This window comes from Hemitrygon akajei, chromosome 4, assembly GCF_048418815.1.
Source record: "Hemitrygon akajei chromosome 4, sHemAka1.3, whole genome shotgun sequence".
Classification (NCBI taxonomy): Eukaryota; Metazoa; Chordata; class Chondrichthyes; order Myliobatiformes; family Dasyatidae; genus Hemitrygon; species Hemitrygon akajei.
Genome location: NC_133127.1, coordinates 101003260 through 101025081, shown reverse-complemented (window position 1 = coordinate 101025081; position 21822 = coordinate 101003260). Strand labels below are relative to the sequence as shown.

Here is a 21822-nt window from a genome sequence, read left to right as displayed (position 1 = left end):
ATTGGATGGGTATATGGACAGGAAAGAAATGGAGGGTTATGGGCTGAGTACAGGTAGGTGGGACTAGGTGAGAGTCAGTGTTCGGCACGGACTAGAAGGGCCGAGTTGGCCTGTTTCAGTGCTGTAATTGTTATATGGTTATAATCATTGCTAACCTGTTTGATATATCTGCATTTATATTACTGTATTGCGTAGTTACTTATAAATAGCATTAGTTTATAGCAATACCAGACTTCACGGTCTTTTCTATTTCTGCTGATTCTTTAACCCGTCACGGGGTATGTGACAGTAACTTTAAATTCCTGGGTAACACATCTCAGAAGACCTGTCCTGGATCCATCATATAAATATACAGTAATTGCTAAGAAAGTACTGCAGTGCCTCTATTTCCTCAAGATTCTGCAGAGATTCGGTATGTCATCAAAAACCTTGCAAACGAGTGAGGATGTGTGGTGAAAAGTGCGCTGACTGGCTGCATTATGACCTGGTATGGTAACACTATACCTTTGAGTGGAAAATCCTACAAAAGGTAGTGGATTTGGCCCATTACATCACAGGTGAAACCTTCCCAACCATTAAGCACATCTACATGAAATGTTGCCATAGAAAAGCAGCATCCATCGTCAAAGATCCTCACCACTCAGGCCATGCTCTTTTATTACTTGCTGCCATCAGGTAGAAGACACAGGTGCCTCAGGCCTCACACTACCAGGTCAAAAACAGTTACTACCCTTTGTTATTTATTTCTATTTATTCATGTCTGCATTAGCACAGCTTCCTGATGTTTACAGTTACAGTAGACAAGCTTCCAGTCTGTCCTGCAATATTTTCATGGACAAGTGATGCCACCCCTTCCCCTTTAATCTTTTCCCTCTCTATCATGTCTAATACAGTGCAACCCTGGATAATTCAGCTGTCACTCCTGCCCCTCTTGCAACCAAGTCTTATCACAAATCCACATTTTAATCCATCTGCTTTACCTACAAACTCCTTGTATTCAAATAGATGCAACTCAGAACATTAGACAAAGGAGCAGAATTGGGCCACTTGGCTCATTAAGTCTGCTGTGCCATGCCATCATGGCTGATCTATTATCCCTCTCAGCCTCACACTTATTATCTTGCCTTCTCCCGATAACCCTTGACAGCTTGACCAATCAAGAACCCAATCAGCTTTGCTTTAAATATACTCCATGACTTGGCCTCACAGCTGTCTGTGGCAATGAATTCCACAGATTCACCACCCTCTGATCAAAGAAATTACTCTTCATCTCTGTTGTAAATGGTGTCCCTCTATTCTAAGTTTATACCCTCTGATCTTAGACTCACCCACTATAGGAAACATATTCTGCACATCCACTCTTTCTAGGCCTTTCCATTTTTGATAGGTTTCAATGAGATCCCCCCCCCCCCCCCCACTTCTAAACTCCAGTGAGCACGGGCCAGGAGCCATCAAGCGTTGCTCATACGTTAACCCTTTCATTCCAAAAATAATTCTCGTGAACCTCCACTGGCCATCTCCAATGCTAGAACATCTTTTCTTAGATATGGGACTAAAACCTGCTCACAGTACTCTCAAGTGCTGTCTGACCAATGCCATATAAAACCTCAGCATTATGTCCTTGCTCTTATATTCTAGTCCTCTCAATCAGAATGCTAACATTGCATTTACCTTCCTTATTACCGACTCAATCTGCAAGTTAACTTTTAGGGAATCCTGCACAAGGACTCCTAATGTCATTTGCATCTCTGATTTTTGAACTTTCTCTTTGTTTAGAAAATAGTCCACTCCTTTATTCCTTCTACCAAAGTACATGACCATACATTTGCCTTCACTGTATTCTGTCTGCCACTTCTTTGCTCATTCTCCCAATCTGTCTAAGTCCTTCTGTAGACTCTACTTTCCCCACAACCAACTCCAGTAGCTGTCCTGAACCTCTGGTTCACACGCCCTGCAATTCTAGTTTAAACATTCCGAAGCAGCAGTGGCAAACCTTTTCCTGTCCAGTTCAGGTGCAAACCATCCTGTTTGTTGAGATTGTACCTTCCCTGAAATAGAGCCCAATGAACCAAAAATCTGTAGCCTTCCCTCCTGTACTATCTCTTTAGACGTATTATCTATTTCTCGCTTCACTAGCAGGTTGCACAGGTAGCAATCCTGACATCACTACCTGGAGATTCACTACAAGATAACCTTATTTACAACTGTGAAGCTAAAAAAATACTATTTTATCTCCTTCAATTATGATAAAATGTCCACAGTATTGTACATGCTAACATGTCCAACTGTGTATTATAATGAATTTTATTTTGTTTACCCTCATTGATTGTGAAAATGGAATTGTAGTAATATAGTTGCTGTAATCTTGTTTTATGTGGATTACTGCAAATATATGACTACAGTTCCATTCTATCAAATTTCTTGTTTTGTATTATCTCCATTGATTATCAAGTGAAATTATTCTCCTGTGATTTAAAGGGGCTAATAATGTTCTGGTCACTTGGTGCAGAATTTGCTACTGCTGATTTCTGTTTGTGTAGTAGTATTATGCAGAACCAATGCAAAGATAAAACTGTTTTAATTGATATGAGATATAGAGACAAATCAGCTTCAGATGTGGTTTCAAGGAATGTCTTCTGTTCTGAAAGCAGCTGTAAGCATTCTTGGGACATGTGATAGAGTGTGTAACAGTTATTAAAGTGGAGTTTATAAAAGTTACTTCTGAGCTACCTTTCATGTTTTCTGTTACTACATATATAGACTGCCTCCGAGATGGATTCTTAGAACAGCTTGTACTGGAGCCTACCAGGGAGAAGGCAATTCTAGATTTAGTGTTGTGCAATGAACCGGATTTGATCAGGGACCCTGAGGTAAAGGAACCATTAGGAGGTAGTGACCATAATATGATATGTTTTAACCTACAATTTGAGATGGAGAAGGGAAAATCGGATGTGTCAGTATTACAGTTGAACAAAGGGAACTATGGAGCTATGAGAGAGGAGCTGGCCAAAGTTCAATGGAACAATACCCTAGCAGGGAAGACAGTGGAACAACAATGGCAGGCATTTCTGGGAATAATGCAGAAGGTGCAGGATCGGTTCATTTCAAAGAGGAAGAAAGATCCTAAGGGGAGTAAGGGGTGGCCGTGGCTGATGAGGGAAGTAAAAGGCAGTATAAAAATAAAAGAGAAGTATAACATAGCAAAGATGAGCGGGAAACCGGAGGACTGGGAAGCTTTTAAAGAGCAACAGAAGATAACAAAAAAGGCAATACGCCAAGAAAAAATGAGGTACCAAGGTAAACTAGCCAAGAATATAAAGGAGGATAGTAAAAGCTTCTTTAGGTATGTGAATAGCAAAAAAATAGTTAAGACCAAAATTGGGCTATTGAAGACAGAAACGGGTGAATTTATTATGGGGAACAAGGAAATGGCAGACGAGTTGAACAGGTACTTTGGATCTGTCTTCACTAGGGAAGACACAAACAATCTCCCAGATGTAATAGTGGCCAAAGGAACTCAGGTAAAGGATGAACTGAAGGAAATTTATATTAGGCAAGAAACGGTGTTGGATAGACTGTTGAGTCTGAAGGCTGATAAGTCCCCGGGACCTGATGGTCTGCATCCCAGGGTACTTAAAGAGGTGGCTCTAGAAATCATGGACGCATTGGTAATCATTTTCCAATGTTCTATAGATTCAGGAACAGTTCCTGCTGATTGGAGGGTGGCTAATGTTGTCCCACTTTTCAAGAAAGGAGGGAGAGAGAAAACAGGGAATTATAGACCGGTTAGCCTGACGTCAGTGGTGGGAAAGATGCTGGAGTCAATTATAAAAGAGGAAATTATGACACATTTGGATAGCAGTAGAAGGATCAGTCCAAGTCAGCATGGATTTATGAAGGGAAAATCATGCTTGACTAATCTTCTGGAGTTTTTTGAGGATGTAACTATGAAAATGGACAAGGGAGAGCCAGTGGATATAGTGTACCTGGACTTCCAGAAAGCTTTTAATAAAGTCCCACATAGGAGATTAGTGGGCAAAATTAGGGCACATGGTATTGGGGGCAGAGTATTGACATGGATTGAAAATTGGCTGGCTGACAGGAAACAAAGAGTAGCAATTAACGGGTCCCTTTCGGAATGGCAGGCTGTGACCAGTGGGGTACTGCAAGGTTTGGTGCTGGGACCACAGCTGTTTACAATATACATTAATGATTTAGATGAAGGGATTAAAAGTAACATTAGCAAATATGCCGATGACACAAAGCTGGGTGGCATTGTGAAATGTCAGGAAGATGTTATGAGAATGCAGGGTGGCTTGGGCAGGTTGGATGAGTGGGCAAATGTAAGGCAGATGCAGTTTAATGTGGATAAATGTGAGGTTATCCACTTTGGTGGCAAGAACAGGAAGGCAGATTACTATCTAAATGGAGTCAAGTTAAGAAAAGGGGAAGTACAACAAGATCTAGGTGTTTTTGTACATCAGTCAATGAAAGTAAGCATGCAGGTACAGCAGGCAGTGAAGAAAGCTAATGGCATGCTGGCCTTTATAACAAGAGGAATTGAGTACAGGAGTAAAGAGGTCCTTCTGCTGCTGTACAGGGCCCTGGTGAGACCCCACCTGGAGTATTGTGTGCAGTTTTGGTCGCCAAATTCGAGGAAGGACATTCTTGCTATTGAGGGAGTGCAGCGTAGGTTCACAAGGTTAATTCCCGGAATGGCGGGACTGTCATATGTTGAAAGATTGGAGCGACTGGGCTTGTATACACTGGAATTCAGAAGGATGAGAGGGGATCTGATTGAAACATATAAGATTATTAAGGGATTGGACACGCTGGAGGCAGGAAGCACGTTCCCGCTGATGGGTGAGTCCAGAACTAGAGGCCACAGTTTAAGAATAAGGGGTAGGCCATTTAGAACAGAGATGCGGAAAAACTTTTTCACCCAGAGAGTGGTGGATATGTGGAATGCTCTGCCCCAGAAGGCAGTGGAGGCCAAGTCTCTGGATGCATTCAAGAGAGAGTTAGATAGAGCTCTTATAGATAGCAGGGTCAAGGGATATGGGGAGAGGGCAGGAACGGGGTACTGATTGTGTATGATCAGCCATGATCACAGTGAATGGTGGTGCTGGCTAGAAGGGTCGAATAGCCTACTCCTGCACCTACTGTCTATTGTCTATTGTTAAATGTAGTTTGGAACAAGAATATGCCATCAAGCTCTGCTTTATATCGGGTTCCATTTTACGTGCCAGGCATCTCTTCTGCTTAAAATTGATTTTGATCATTTTCAACATGTTATTAACTAAAGAAAGTAAAAGGTCAGTAATGAATATAAGCCAAAAGTTTGGATTTAAGTTAATATCTTTGTTTTTTTTGTTTCTCTACAGAGTGTGGATGTGATTTGGCTGAGAGTGGATTTTTTGTAAAGCAAGGAGAATACATCTGCACTTCTGACTATCAAAGATTGTATGGAACCCGGTGCTTCAGCTGTAGTGAATTTATAGAGGGTGAGGTGGTTTCTGCGCTGGGAAAAACCTATCATCCAAAATGTTTTGTCTGTGCTGTTTGCAGGTAAGAAATGTTGAATTTTATAAATGATAAGGCCTACAGGTCAAAGATTAACCTTATGATTATTAAATATAAGATATTGCAAATTCAGAGCAAGAATAAGTTGCTCATGCCCTCGACAATGTTTCATCAATTTGACAAAATCTGATTGTAGTCTGAATCCTTAATTCCGGCCCACCTGTACTAATCTTTACCATCTTGTATATAATGATTCTGTCTGCTTCTGTAGCCCCTTTCCTCATTCTTACAAGGTTAATGCCTTATTTTTAACAGAGTTCTTCACATATAGCTCGTTTTAGATCCAAAGCCACTTAAGTCTGTGGATTGCTATAAATTTCCAGAAATATTGAGATACACCAGCTCTGGACCTTTGGTGGAGACTGTTAGCAATTTGTAGAGTTGGAAAAAGTCCTGTGATTTGAAAATCTAATGAAATTTTTATGCCTCTGATGCTGAAGAGGGGAGAGGGTGTCACATAGGGATTGCTAAATATCAGTGTGGTTGTCTTTCATTCAAAACCTAGATATCCATTTGGACCTTGGTTCTTTCCCTAGTCAAACTGTATACTTGGATTCAAAAGCTGTATTTGTGCCAATGTATGGTCCAGAGGGACATAGCTCTGCAACGATCTCTTTTCTCTCATTCTTGAACCCTGCTGAACTTTCATTGTTTTCAGTGGAAATACATATTTTGTTATGTAAGGAGATTGCAAGAGCTACTGTGCTATAATTTTTTTTAATATCTTACAATGATATTGGTACTTTAAGGTTGTATTATGTTTTCAGCAGGTGTGTGGTATGCATCTATGCAATCTACAATTGCAGTTTTAATTCATGGAGCAGATAAATTCACGAAACGCTTTGGTCATAAGTTGATATCCATGTTGTTTGTATGCTTATTACATTATTCCTTAATAGGCCTAACTACATTATAAGGCAGTCTGCAGTATAATTGTCAGATATGATGCATTAATATAAAATATAATCACTGGGGAAGTGTTATGGTTGAAAACAGGTCACTTATGCCATTATGACAACACATTTCGATTTGTAACTCTCTGTCAATGTTTAGAATTTGTTCTGGTGGTATCAGGTTCCTTGGATTATAGCACCGAAGTGACACAAAGATCATATATTCCTTTTAGATCAATCCAAAGCGACATATACGGTAAACAAATCATTATGCAGGTGTTGTTCCCAGCAGGCTATTATTGCTCGTGGCATTCCAGAGTTTTGAGTTCAATTCCAGTGTCGTTCTGTAAGGAGTTTATACATTCTCCCTGTGGAATGCATGTGCTTTCACTGGGTGCTCTGGTTTCCTCCCACAGTCTAAAGATATATCAGTTAGTAGGTTAGTTAGTTATTGTCCTGTGATAAGATTCGAGTTAATCGGGCTTGTCGGGGGTTGATGGGGCAGTGTGGTTCAAAGGGCCAGAAGAGCCTACTCTGAGCTGTATCGCTAAATAAAAATAAAATTAAAAAGTTAAAATGAATAATTGGATATCACTCATGGGATGGAGATTTCTTCAGAAATGCATTTGATTATAGGATGATTTATTTCTTGGTATAGTACTGAAGTCAATCCAGGTTAATGTATGTTGCTACCAAGCTCTTGTTAAATTGGCTAAGGGATGGGCAACAGAATATTGTCATAGAAATGAGGAAATCACATACTGTAGTAAATTGGTTGAAACAAAAGATCATATGGGAATATGATTTAGTGGTTATGACTACTGTGCAGGTAATTTTTCATAATGGAAGGTGTTCAGACAAGATGAGGAAGGGGAAAATAAGGGGCAGGTTGATGGTACGATTCAAGGAAGACATTAGCTGGTGATACAGTTTCCCCTTGAATCACTAGAATCTATTTGGTTTGTTTAAAAGTGAAAAGAAAGCTGTAATACTGAACATTAAAACATTTATAGTACAGTGCAGCCCCTTCAGGAAATCAGGTACTATTTGTTATGAGCCAATTAGAGATTCTCTTTCAGGGTTCTATAGGCCACCAAGTAGTAAAGGAGCAGGGGTATATGGCAATATAAACCAAAAACATTCCACAGGTCAGGCAGCATCTGTGGAAGGAGAAACAGCATTTCAGGTTGGAGACCTTCTGTTCTATTTTATAACTCTTCTTTTATTCTATTGTGTTTCTTGTGTTTACCTTGATTGCCCACAAGAAAATGAATCTGAGGTTTGTATATGGTAACGTATATGTACTTTGGTAATACATTTACTTTGAGCTTTGAACCTTTTGTTAGAACTGAGAAAATGAAATTAAAAAGGTAATTAGAGGTCATTAAAGATAATAAGAACAAGTGATATGAGAGATGTATAGGACAAAGGGAATACCTATTGTCACGAATCCCTTGACAAGTTGAAAAGGACCAGCAGAAATGGAACACACCTGGAGTCTGGTTTACTATAAATTAAGACTATTTATTACTATTATGAATTAATATCATTAAAACTGGATAATACGATACAGGTTATAAACTATAACACACTCGCACTCTCTCTCTCACACACACACACACACACACACACACACACACTCTCTCTCTCTCTCTCTCTCTCTCTCTCTCTCTCTCTCTCTCTCTCTCTCTCTCTCTCTCTCTCTCTCTCTCTCTCTCTCTCTCTCACACACTCACACTCAAAAAAAAAGCTGGATGAACTCAGCAGGTCGGGCAGCATCCGTTGAAAGGAGCAGTCAATGTTTCGGGTCGAGACCCTTCGTCAGGACTAAAGAAGGAGGGGGCAGGGGCCCTATAAAGAAGGTGGGGAGAGGGTGGAAAACCAATCAGAGGAAAGATCAAGGGGTGGGTGAGGGGAAGCAGGGAGGGGATAGGCAGGAGAGGTGAAGAACAAATCTAAGGGGAAAGCACTATGGGTAGTAGAAGAAGGCAGAGTCATGAGAGATGATAGGCAGCTAGAAGAGGAGACAGAGTGAAGGTGGGATGAGGGAAGGGAGAGGGAGGGAATTACCAGAATTTGGAGAATTCGATGTTCATATCAAGGGGCTGGAGACTACCCAGACAGTATATGAGATGTTGTTCCTCCAACCGAGGTTTGGCCTCATCATGGCAGCAGAGGAGGCCATGTATGGACATATCCGAATGGGAATGTGAAGGAGAGTTGAAGTAAGTGGCAACCAGGAGATCCTGTCTGTTGTGGCGGATGGAGCGTAGGTGCTCAACGAAGCGGTCCCCCAATCTGCGTTGGGTCTCGCCGATGTAGAGGAGGCCGCACCGAGAGCACCGGATGCAATAGATTACCCCAACAGACTCACAAGTGAAGTGTTGCCTCATCTGGAAGGACTGTTTGGGGCCCTGAATGGTGGTAAGAGATGAGGTGTAGGGACAGGTGTAGCACTTACGCTTGCATGGATAAGTGCCAGGTGGGAGATCTGTGGGGAGGGATGTGTGGACCAGGCAGTCGCAGAGGGAATAATCCCTGCGAAAAGCAGAGAGGGAAAGATGTGCTTAGTGGTGGGGTCCTGTTGAAGGTGGCGGAAGTTGTGGAGGATAATATGCTGGATCCGGAGGCTGGTGGGGTGATAGGTGAGGACAAGGGGGACACGGTCCCTGTTGTGACGGGAGGATGGGGTGAGGGCTGAAGTGCGGGAAATGGAGGAGATGCGGGTGAGGGTATCATTGATGACGGCAGAAGGGAAACCACGATTCTTAAAGAATGAGGACATTTGGGATGTCCTGGAACGGAAAGCCTCATCCTGGGAGCAGATGCGGCGGAGACAGAGGAACTGGGAATAGGGAATAGAATATTTGCATTTGGCAGGGTGGGAAGAGGTATAATCAAGGTAGTTATGGGAGTCAGTGGGTTTATAGAAGATCTTTCCCTCTCTACCCCTCTCTGCTTTTCGCAGGGATTGTTCCCTCCACGACTGCCTGGTCCACACGTCCCTCCCCACAGATCTCCCACCTGGCACTTATCACTGCAAGCGTCGAGACCCGACGCAGATTGGGGGACTGCTTCGTTGAGCACCTACGCTCCGTCCGCCACAACAGACAGGATCTCCCGGTTGCTACTCACTTCAACTCTCCTTCACATTCCCATTCGGATATGTCCATACATGGCCTCCTCTGCTGCCATGATGAGGCCAAACCTCGGTTGGAGGAACAACATCTCATATACCATCGGGGTAGTCTCCAGCCCCTTGGTATGAACATCAAATTCTCCAAATTCCGGTAATTCCCTCCCTCTCCCTTACCCCATCCCACCTTCACTCTGTCTCCTCTTCTAGCTGCCTATCACCTCTCATGACTCTGCCTTCTTCTACTACCCATAGTGCTTTCCCCTTAGATTCGTTCTTCACCTCTCCTGCCTATCCCCTCCCTGCTTCCCCTCCCCTACCCCTTGATCTTTCCTCTGATTGGTTTTCCACCCTCCCCCAACCTTCTTTATAGGGCCCCTGCCCCCTCCTTCTTTAGTCCTGACAAAGGGTCTCGACCCGAAACGTTGACTGCTCCTTTCAACAGATGCTGCCCAACCTGCTGAGTTCATCCAGCTTTTTTGTATGTCTTGATTTGACCACAGCATCTGCAGTGTACTTTGTGTTTAATTTATCTCTCTCTCTCTCGCTCTCTCGCTCTCTCTCTCTCTCTCTCTCTCTCTGTGTGTGGATACAAAGATAGTCCCGGAGGTAGATATCAGTCTTATGGTGTCAGGTAAGTTTAAGCAGTTCAGTTCACTTTGTGTTGCGTCGAGTTGAATTGGTGGAGAGAGAGAGAGAGAGAGAGAGAGAGAGAGAGAGAGGTAATTGAGTTGTTGTTTAAGTTGGCAGCTTTAGTTGTTCTTGCTTCCGAAGTCTTTAGAGTCACTTCGTGTGAACCCCACACAGACACAGACGGACAGAGCCCCTTACAGGGAACGATCTACTAACCCACGGCACGGGTTCACCACCAGCAGACCCCCACAGGCAAGCTCTTACCCACACTGGTAAACACGGGTTGAAATTAATCGGTCTGTGGCCTCCACCCTCGTGGTGGTCTTAAACTCCATCAGTTGTTTCTCGGGTAGCTTCCGCAATTCCTCCGGGTCGTGTCTCCTCTGCGGTTATCACAGGCCTCAACTTTTATATTCCATCCAAAATTCCACCCGTCTGTTAGCTCAACCACTCTGAGCTGTTACCATGGCGACTTCCCAGCTTGTGTCTCAGCTGGTGCCGTACTCTCTCTCTCTCTCAAGGTCACAATTAAAAGTGTTATCAATACCAAGTCAGAGTCCAAGCCAGAGTCCTCTCTCTCTTTTTAATTGCCTCCTTGTTCATTAGATTGCTGAATTTTCTAGCAGTTTCTCACCTGCGTGACACTATAATAGGATAAGAGCTAGTCAAATGGTTTATTGAGAAATTTCGAGGGTAATTAAGTTTAAATAAATGTTTTATGTTTACTAATGCCAGGGCTGTGACAGATGCACAGCAGATTAAAGGGAGAAGTCTGAGCTAATATCACAGATGAATGTCTTGCAGGTTTGATATAGACAAAGCAAGTTACCTAAAGTTGGAGATAAATACTGAATCTTAAAGCTTGCAATATACCTAGATACTCAGAGGCATAGCAGGTACGGGCCGATTGAAGGTAGCAGGGCCTGGGCCCAAGAGCGTGTAACTAGCTGTCGTTTGGCCATTGCTGGAGTGGAATTGGAGCTGAATTGAAGCATTAGTGCCTGGGCCTGAGAAGGAGTAGCAAGTTAATGTTTGACCAATTTAAGCACCGGGCCAGATTGAAAAGGTCAGATTTGAGCGGCCTTCAGACGGTGGGGCCTGGGGCTTGGAGCGAGGTATGAGCCCATGTTTGGCTATTGCTGGAGTGGACTTGGGGCAGTATTGAAGTGCAGAGCCTGGTCCAAAGGCAAGGAATGGCCCAGTGTTTGGTCGATTTAAGCACTAGGCTACATTGAAAAGGTCAGGGTGTCAGAATCAGAGGCAAGAAAAGGGCTGGTGTTCAGCTTGCTGTTCTGTGAGGTTTACTCATCTCTGCGCTGAACTGAGGCCCTGGCCTGCAACTAATGGGCTCTGGGCCAGCTGCAGTGATGAACTGGTTTCGTGGCTATGGACTCACTTTAATGAACTTTAGTTCTGAGTGCTATTTGTTTACTTTTTACAGTTTGTACGATTTATTTCTTTTTCATACTTTGCAGCTTTTTTCAATGTCTTTTTTCAATGGGTTCTATTGGTTTTTTTTAATTTTGTGGCTGCCTATAAGAAGACAAATCTCAAGGTTGCATATGGTATGCATACTATATACTTGAAAATAAATTTACTTTGAACTTTATCAGGTACAGGAGTAGAACCCGGTGAGGTCTTCTGCTGCTGTAGCTCATCCACTTCAAGGTTCGACCTGTTGTGCATTCAGGAATGTTCTTCTGCACACCACTGTTGTAATGCATGTTTTTTTTCAGTTACTAACAGTTCCCTGCCAGCGTGAACAATTCTACTCTGACCTCTCTCATTAACAAGGCATTTTTCCCATAGAACTCCCTCTGGCTGCATGTTTTTTTTTGTTTATTTCACCTTTGTCTATAAAGTCCAGAGACTGCTGTGTGAAAAATAAATAAATAAATAAATAAATCTCAGGAGATCAATAGGTTCTCAGATACTCAAACCACCCTGTCTGGCAAAGACAATCATTCCATAGTTAAAGTCACTTAGATCATATTTCTTCAGAGGCCAAGTACAGGCTTAAGTGGCTAAGTTATTAGATCAGATTTCTTCAGAGGCTAAGTACATTATCTTAAAGGAAGAATGGGAAGAGAACCAATGCCAGAATTCCCTGGATGATAAAAGGGACTGAGGAATAATAATTAAAGACAAGAATAGTTGTGATGAACTCAAATAAGAACCAGGTTACACATCTGGTACATCATTTTATTCATATTTAAAGAGACAGTTACCATTGTTTTTGCTGCTCTCCTCATTGCTGCCTCTCCACCCAACTTGCTGCCACTTCTCTGCTCCATTGGGTGTCTGGGTCTAAGCATCAGTTTGGGAGAGGATCTGAACTTTGTTCTTGAGAATATGCCCAGTCTGACCAATGTCTGCTTATAAGTAAAGCCTTCCATTACTGGTGAATCTCTTTTGCACACAATCTCTTTTGAATCACTTTTGCTACAAAATCCTTCCTGTAGTGAAGAAATATGATCAGAGCTCTGCACTTAAATCATCAAGTGCCTCTTTGTTTTTTCCTTTATTTTCATTTCATTTTCCAATCTTTTTATTGATTTTCCAGTAAAAAATACACAAATCAGAGAAGTTTAGCAAACAGATAATACAAAAGACGTATAAACAGCAGTAAAGAAAAGTATATATTGTCAAAATCAGATAGGTATAATGTTACACTGTTATACATACAATGTAATCAAGAAACCACAACTCCTCTTAACAAATCGTTAAAAAAAATTGGAACATTTTATTTAATAAAAGGAAAAAAAACCCACTAAACTAAATTGGAACAAAAAAAGAAAAACAAAAGGAAAAGAAAAGAAAGATTGGGCAGTCCATTTGAGGATAAAATTAAAAGAAAAAGAAAGAGAGAAAACATCCTTCCAGTCACCTCCGAACCTTCATGGATTTTCCCTAAAGAGAATAAAGAAAAATAAATAAATAAAAAATAAATTAAATCATATGACAATATTGAATAAAGGGTCACCAGACTTGCTCAAAATTAAAAGATGTATCAAACATCCGGCTTCTAATTTTCTCCAAGATTAGACATGACATAATGGAGGAGAGCCAATAAAAAACAGTAGGTGGATTAGAATCTTTCCAGTATAACAAGATAGCTCTCCTAGCCAGTAAAGTTGAAAAGGCTATCACATGTTGAGCGGAAGCAGATACTCTACCTACTTCCCCTGGAATGATCCCAAAAATTGTCATATGTGAATTGGATTGAACATCCACATCTATAACTTTAGATAGTATTCTAAACACATCCCTCCAAAAATTATTTAAGCTTACACAGGACCAAAACATGAGTTAGAGTAGCCATCTCTGCGTTACATCTGTCACAAATAGGGCTTATATTAGGAAAAATATGTGCCAATTTATCTTTGGACATATGGGCCCTGTGTACTATCTTAAACTGAATTAAGGAATGGCGTGCACAGATAGATGAATTATTAACTAGATAATAAATTTTACTCCATTGATCATCTGAACGTGAATGTTGAAGTTCTATTTCCCAAGGGTGTTGAACTGTATTATTAGGCGACATGCGAGCATTCATTAACTGTTTATAAATGATAGCTATTAATTGTTTTTGAAATGGTTTAAGCTGAAAAATAGCATAAACCAAATTTGAAGAGCAGGCCAAAGGATAATTCGTTGAAAATCACGTAAAAAAAAAAATCCTAACCTGTAAGTATTTTTTAAAAATGTGTATTAGAGATGTCATATTTATCCCTTAACTGCGAAAAAGACATTAAACAATCCTGTAAGAACAAATATAAAAAAGTTTTTATTCCCTTAATTTTCCATGTTAAAAAAGCCTTATCCAGAGTTGATGGTTTAAAAAAATTTAGATTAAATATTACTAGAGAGTAGAAAATTATTTAATTCAAAAAATCTACGAAACTGAAACCAGATTTTTAAAGTATGTTTAACAATAGGGTTGAGAGCTTGTCTACTTATTCTGGAGAACGAAAAAGGAAAGGGAGCTCCTAATAAAGAAGCTAAAGAAAACTCGGTTACTGAATTTTTCTCCAAATGTAACCATGGTTATGATCCTGGTTATCTATATCATAAATCCAAAAAGTAATATAACGAATATTAATTGCCCAATAATAAAATCTAAAGTTTGGTAAGACCAGTCCTCCATCTCTTTTTGATTTTTGCAATAAAAGTTTATTCACTCTAGAGCTTTTATTATTCCAAACGTAAGACAAAATCATAGAATCTATTTTATCAAAAAATGTTTTTGGAACAAAAGAGGGAACTGCTTGAAATATATATAAAAATTTTAGTAAAATAACCATTTTTATAGCATTTATTTGACCTATCAATGACATTGACATAGGCGACCATTTAGAAAGCACTTGTTGAGTATATTAAATTAGAGGGGAGAAATTATACTTATATAGATCTTTAAAATTTTTAGTAATTTTGATACCAAGGTAAGTGAAATGGTTTTTAGCAATATTAAAAGGTATTTGATCATAATAATCAGAATAATTATTAATAGGAAATAATTCACTTTTATGTAAATTAAGTTTATATCTGGAGAAAATACTAAATTCAGTAAATGTAGATAACATAAAGGGAATAGATTTCCTAGGGTTTGAAATGTAAACTAATAAATCATCCACATATAATGAAACCTTATGTAATTTATCCCCTTTTAATACCCTGCACAGAATTAGAATCCCTAAGAGCAATAGCAAGTGGTTCTAAAACCAAATTAAATAATAAAGGACTAAGAGGACAACCCTGACGGATTCCTCTATATAATCTAAAATAAGGAGACTTTTGATTATTAGTTATAACCGCAGCCACTAGGCCATGGTAAATCAATTTACTCCAGGAAATAAATCCCGGGCCAAAATTAAACCTCTTCAAAACCTGAAATAAATAAGGCCACTCCACCCTATCAAAGGCTTTCTCTGCATCCAGAGATACAATACATTCAGATTCTTTGACTGAGGGGGAATAAATGATATTTAACAATATTTGAATATTAAAATGTGAGTACCTATTTTTAATAAATCCTTTTTGATCATTAGAGATAACATTAGGCAAAATATTCTCAAGTCTAGAATCTTAGAGCGAATTTTAAAATCTACATTCAATAAAGAAATAGGTCTATAGGATACACATTCCAGTGGGTCTTTTCCTTTTTTTAGGAATCAATGAAATTAATGCCTCATAAAAAGTTTTTGGAAGGTTCCCAGAGGATATAGAATCGGTAAATGTTTGTTGACGATGTGTATAAGCATTTCATGAAAAGTCTTGTAAAATTCCAACGTATAACCATCAGGTCCTGGAGCTTTCCCTAATTGCATAAAGGATATGGCCTTGGCTATCTCCTCTTGTTTAATAGGTGCATCTAATATATCAACATCTTGAGTTGAAATTTGAAGTATATTTAACCTTTGCAAAAATCTATTCATAATAATAGTATTATCAGAGAATTCAGATTTATAAAGATTAGAATAGAAATCCATAAATATCTTATTAATTTCATAAGGATCTAAAGTTTCAATTCTATCTGGTCTACGAATTTTTAAAATCTGTCTTCTGACCATCCCAGCTTTTAACTGACCCGCCAAAAACTTAGCAAATTTTTTCCCATGTATATAAAATAAACTTTTAGATTTAAAAATTTGCTGTTCAATGGGAAAGGTCAGAAGCAAATCATACTGTGATTGAAGTTCAATCCTTTCTTTATATATTTCTTCAGTAGGTTTAACTAAATATGCTATATCTATCTCTTTAATTTTATTAATAAGCACTGACAATTCCGCTTTAGTTTTCTTTCTCAAAGATGCTGAATATGAGATTCTGTCCCCTAAGAAAAGATTTCAGCGTGTCCCATATAACCAGGTTTGACATTCCTTCAGTTGTATTAAATTCAAAAAATATAGAAATTTGCTCCTTAATAAAACTAACAAAAGCTGGATCATGTAACAATACGGGATTCTGTCTCCACTGTGACATTTTCAAAAAGCTATCCGAAAGCTTCAGGGTTAACTTTAAAGGCGCGTGATCTGACAGGGCAATGATGTCATACGCACACTCAACAACGGAGTATAACAAACGTATGTCTAAAAGAAAGTAATCAACTCAAGAGTACTTATGATGAATGTGTGAGAAAAAAGAGAAATCTTTATCGTTGGGGTGTTTATATCTCCAGAAATCAACCAGGCCATATTCTAATAAAAAAGAATTAATACAGACCGCCGCTTTATTAAGAAGCGACGGATTGGTCGATGACCTGTCAATCGCCAGATTTAAACAACAGTTAAAGTCACCACCCATGATCAAGTTATAGTCATTCAAATTCGGTAACTCAGAAAAAAGTTTCTTAAAAACATCAGAATTATCTACATTAGGTGCGTATACACACACCAGAGCTACCTTTTGCTCGCATAATAAACCAGTAACAATTAAGTATCTTCCATTCGACTCAGTAATAGTATTAAAATGTACAAAAAGGATTTTGGGGCTAAGAAAGATAGATACGCCTCTTATTTTATTATTCGACAGCAAATGGTACAAAGGTCCTTTCCAAAATTGGAAAAATCTGTCCTCATTCTGTTTCCATATATGATTTTCTTGTGCAAATATAATATCTGTGTTGTGTTTTTAATTTCTTAAAAATCTTTTTACGCTTAATGGGGTAATTCACACCATTCCAATTCCAAGATATTATATTAATTTTATTAACATCCATGTTTAAAATTGAATTTAATATTATATAAAAGAAATGTTACACAAGCACAGATTAAACCAAAAGGCACGGATACAACCAGGAGTGATGTATTTACGAGAAAAAAAATCCATTAAAAAAAACTGCCCAATCAAGAAAAAAAACCTACTCTCAAAGTAGAATTTACTGTCGTTTACACAAGTAAATAATGCAAGTAAATTGCACTGAAGGCAAGTAAGTATTGGAGGCTGAATTATAAGGATGAATAGTCCTCTGCTTAACCCTCCCATTCCATATGTCACATGCATAGATAGATGTTCCTGCTACCAATGTGAGTCAGCTGGCAGACTTCATGTTGCATTTCTGGGGACAGAAGTGAACTTGAATAAGTATGGATGGCATTGACTCTCTGCCCCAGATGGCATCAACTGAGAAAACACTCAATCTAATGTTTAGCACAACTTGCTCTTTAACAATACTCAAATCACTTATCATAGACGGGAATTCAGTTAAACCTTCTGACTTTCCTTGACTGTTCGTTTAACTGACTGTCATAGCTTGCTGTTCAATCCATTAAGTTCAAGTTCAAGTTTCATTGTCATTCAGCTGAGCACATGTTGAAACAACTTTCCTCTAGACCAAGGTGCACGGCAATAACTCATACACGTAATACATAAAGATAAATTACCATCTGTAAATTTTTAAATAAGAAGATGCATTAGTGACATAAGTTTAAAATAAACAGTTCTGGGATGGTTATTTTTACCCCTTTCTCTTCTGAAAATGATCTGTTGTTCACATAAAGTTGGCTTCTTTTCGCATTATGCTTTTTAGAGGTTTAGCTGCTTCCATTTGACTTGGAGTATTGTGAGTAGTTTTAGGCCACTTATCTATGAAGAGGGTTCAGAAAAGGTTCACGAGAATTATTCTGGGAATGAAAGGGTTATTATAGGAGGAGTGTTTGATGGCTCTGGGCCCATACTCGCCATAATTTAGAAGGTGGGGAGAATTTCATTAATATTAAATGAGAGTGGATGTGGAGAGGATGTTTCCTATAGTGGGGGAGTTTGGTACCAGAGTATACAGCCTCAGAATAGACAGATGTCCATTTAAAATGGAGATGAGGAGGAATTTCTTTATAAGAAGGGTGGTGAATCGGTGAAATTTGTTGCCACAGGCAGTTGTGAAGGCCAGGTCATTGGATGTATTTAAGGTGGAGGCTGATGGGCTCTTGATAGTCATGGTGTGAAAGGTCACAGGGAGAAGGAAGGAGAATGGGGTTGAGAAGGAAAATGGATCAGCCATGATGAAATGGTGGAGAAGACTCGATGGGCCAAATGGCCTAATCCTGCTCCTATCTCTTAAGATCTTTTGGACTCCACAGAGGATATCGTAATTCAGTTCTTCACTCCCTTCACCAGTATTTGATATGGTGACGGGTAAGAATCAGGAATTGGCACTATGGCTGTCCAGTCAGGAGCTCAAGAATTGTAATTAGGACAGTAATATAGACCTCTTTGCCCAAATGTCCCCTTTCTCCACTGTTATCCCATCTTGTTTAAGGTAGGTTAGCAATATAAAACCTAGAATTCTGACTTAACTGTCAGTTCGGTTTTGTAATATGAACAAGGTTGCAATTTTTATTTTGTCTGCAGAATTTTGAAATAATTAGTCATAAAGATAGAACACTGACTAAACTTATATGTTGAGACCTCATTTGAATGTTGAAGATTGATTGGCTGGGAAGTTGGCTTGAACATGTCATAATACTGGTTTGATGACATATCATGACTGAGGCCAGTATGTAAGAGGCTGCATGGTACATTAACACTGTTTTTGCAACTGTCGATTCTCTTAGACAGTTTGTTAGTCAGATATCTACCTCATTGAAAAGTTATGGTGAGTGGTCTGTTCCTGAGTATCAAGCTGAAGAAATACTGGATGGAAGACCTGCAGTTATTGAATCATCAACATTTCTTCTAAGTTGATCCTTTTTCCAAGAAGCAAATGGATATGGCAGAAAACAACAAATTAGACAATCAAAGGATTAAGAATTTCAAGAAAAAGGGACGGGGTCTGGAGACTATGAGACGGCAACAAAATGAGATTGTTGTTGAACTAAGAAAAATCAGAAGAGATGAACACTACTTAAAGCGGAGAAATGTTCTAGTAAGCAATGAAGAATCTGATCTGGATGGTGATGCCAAAGTTCAAAATGTATCATTAGATGAAATAATAAAAAATGCAACTAGTGATAACCAGGAAATTCAGCTCAGCGGAGTGCAAGCTGCTAGAGAGCTGATCGCCAGTAAATATGCTCCTCCAGTAGGTGATTTAATCACCTCTGGCATTTTTCCGATTCTTATGCATTGTATGGAACAGGACCAAAATCATCCGTTGCAGTTTGAAGCAGTATGGGCTTTGGCAAATGTTGTTTATGGTTCATCAGAACATACAGAAGCTGTGATTAAATCAAATGCTGTGCCACTCCTGTTAAATCTGATAAGCTCTCCACATCAGGATGTATGTGAGCAAGCACTTTTGGCTTTAGGTAATATCATAGCTGATGGATCCAAATATAGAGATTATGTCATTGGTTTAGGAGTGATAAAACCCATTACATCTTTTGTCAATTGTTCGATACCTCTTACTCTCCTTCACACGATCACATGGGTCATTGTCAATATCTGCCGTCAGAAAGATCCTCCACTACCAAAGGAAGTTGTTCAAGAGATTCTTCCAGCTTTGCGTGACCTTATTCACCACACTGATGTTCATACTTTAATAGATACTATCTTAGCTTTGTCTTTCATAACAGATGCTGAAGATGATCAGATTCAGATGGTTATAGACTCAGGAATAGTTCCTCATTTGGTGCCTCTTTTTGGCCATCAGGAAGTTAATATTCAAACTGTTTCATTGCGAGCTGTAGGAAATATAGTAACTGGCACTGATGAACAAGCACAAGTAGTCTTGAACTGCGGAGCACTTTCTTATTTCCCAGCACTGTTAACTCATTCTAATGCAAAAGTGTGTAAAGATGCAGTATGGTTTCTCTCCAATGTCACTGCTGGGAACCAGCAGCAAGAACAGGCAGTAATCAGTGCTAACCTTGTTCCTCCAGTTGTAAAACTAATGGAAAATGGGGACTTTGCAACTCAAAAAGAAACTGCTTGGGTCATAGCCAATCTAGCTAATAGTGGCAGAAAAGAACAGATTGATTATTTAGTTGAACAGAATGTAATCATTCCATTTTGCAAGCTGCTTACACTGATGGACCCTCAGATAATTATAGTGGTGCTGGATGGGCTAAGTAATATAATCAATACAGCAAATGATAAGACAGAACTGATAGTCAATCAGATTGAAGAGTGTGGAGGTTTGCAAATAATTGAACAACTACAACTTCATGAAAATGAGGAGATATATAAACTGGCATATGATATTCTTGATCAGTTGACATCAGAGGAAGAGGATAACACTTATGTGGTAACAGCAAAAGCGCAAGATGCAAAACTCAGTTTTAATTCTTCTGCAGATGATCCAGAGAAAGGGTTCCAGATCTAAATATGTGATTAAAGATTTCAATAATCCTCATTGGATACAATGCTGCCTTCAATTGGAGAGCGGTTCTACAGATTATGTTTGATATCCTTGAATATCCATAATAGAACAAAACTCATCTTTTCAAATCATGGTTGCTATTCACTTATCTGGAAAATTAACTTCTGATCAGAGTTGTTCCTATGCATGCAATTTAATGTAAGTGTAGGCAGACTTGATTTCTTCCGCAACTCAATAAAGTCCAGTAAACAACAATGTGAGTTTACCTTTTTTGGATTGGATCATTTGAATCATTGTTTGCGGTCTTTTTAGAAGTGCGTACTTCTCAATACTCAGCAATTCCACATCATACATCTTCTAACCCACAGAGTCAACAATCTTTCTAATCTTATGTGGTTTTGAAATAGAGAGGTAGTGTTCATGGGTTGGTTCTTTGCCATTCAGAAATCTGATGGTGGAGGGGAAGAAGCTGTTTCTAACATATTGAGTGTGTGGCTTCAGCCTCTTGCACTTCCTCTCTGATGATAGGAATAAGAAGGGAGCATAACCTGGATGATAGAGTCTTTAATGATGAATGTCGCCTTTTTGAGGCATTTCCATTTGAGGATGTTCTTGATACTGTGGAGGCTAGTGCCCATGATGGAGCTGGCTGAGCTTGAAACAATCTGCAGCCTTTTCTGATCCTGTGCAGTGGTCCACCATACCCGAAGGTGATGAAACCAGTTAGAATGCTCTTCATGGTATCTCGGTAGAAATTTGTTAGAGTCTTTGGTGATATGCCAAATCTCCTCAAACTTGTAATGAAATATAGCTCCTGACATGCTTTCTTATTGATTGGATCAATATGTTGGACCCAGGATAGCTCTTCAGAGATGTTGTAACCTAGGAACTTGAAACTGCTCACCCTTTCCACTGATGATCCTTTGAGGAGTCGGTGCTTGTTTCCTTGATTTCCCTGTCCTAAAGTCCACAATCAGTTCCTTAGTCTTACTTACGTTGAATGCAAGGTTGTAACATCATTCAACCAGCTCACTCTTGGACGCCTCCTTTGTCACCATTTTAGATTCTGCCAACAACAGTTGGGTCATTGGCAAATTTATAAGACATAGGAGTAGAATTAGGCCATTTGGCCCTTTGACTCTGCTTAGCCCTTCAATCATGGTTGATGCTGTTTTTACTCCTCCTCAATCCCATTTCCTGACCTTCTCCCTGTAACCTTTGATGCCATGTCCAATCAAGAACCTATCAATCTCTGCCATATAAACTGTGCTTAAGTTGTGTCTAGCCACACAGTCATGGGTGTAGAGAAAATAAAG

At 39.4% G+C, this 21822-nt stretch overlaps 1 protein-coding gene and 1 pseudogene across 1 annotated transcript in view; both read left to right on the top strand.

The window, feature by feature from the left end:
* ablim2 (actin binding LIM protein family, member 2) overlaps positions 1–21822 on the top strand; it is a 381429-nt gene that overhangs the window by 136283 nt on the left and 223324 nt on the right. The window contains exon 3 of the mRNA XM_073043109.1: positions 5385–5568. Coding sequence (XP_072899210.1) covers positions 5385–5568 — 184 coding nt within the window. The remainder of the gene's footprint in view (positions 1–5384; positions 5569–21822) is intronic.
* LOC140725858 (importin subunit alpha-3 pseudogene) lies at positions 18956–20509 on the top strand (annotated as a pseudogene).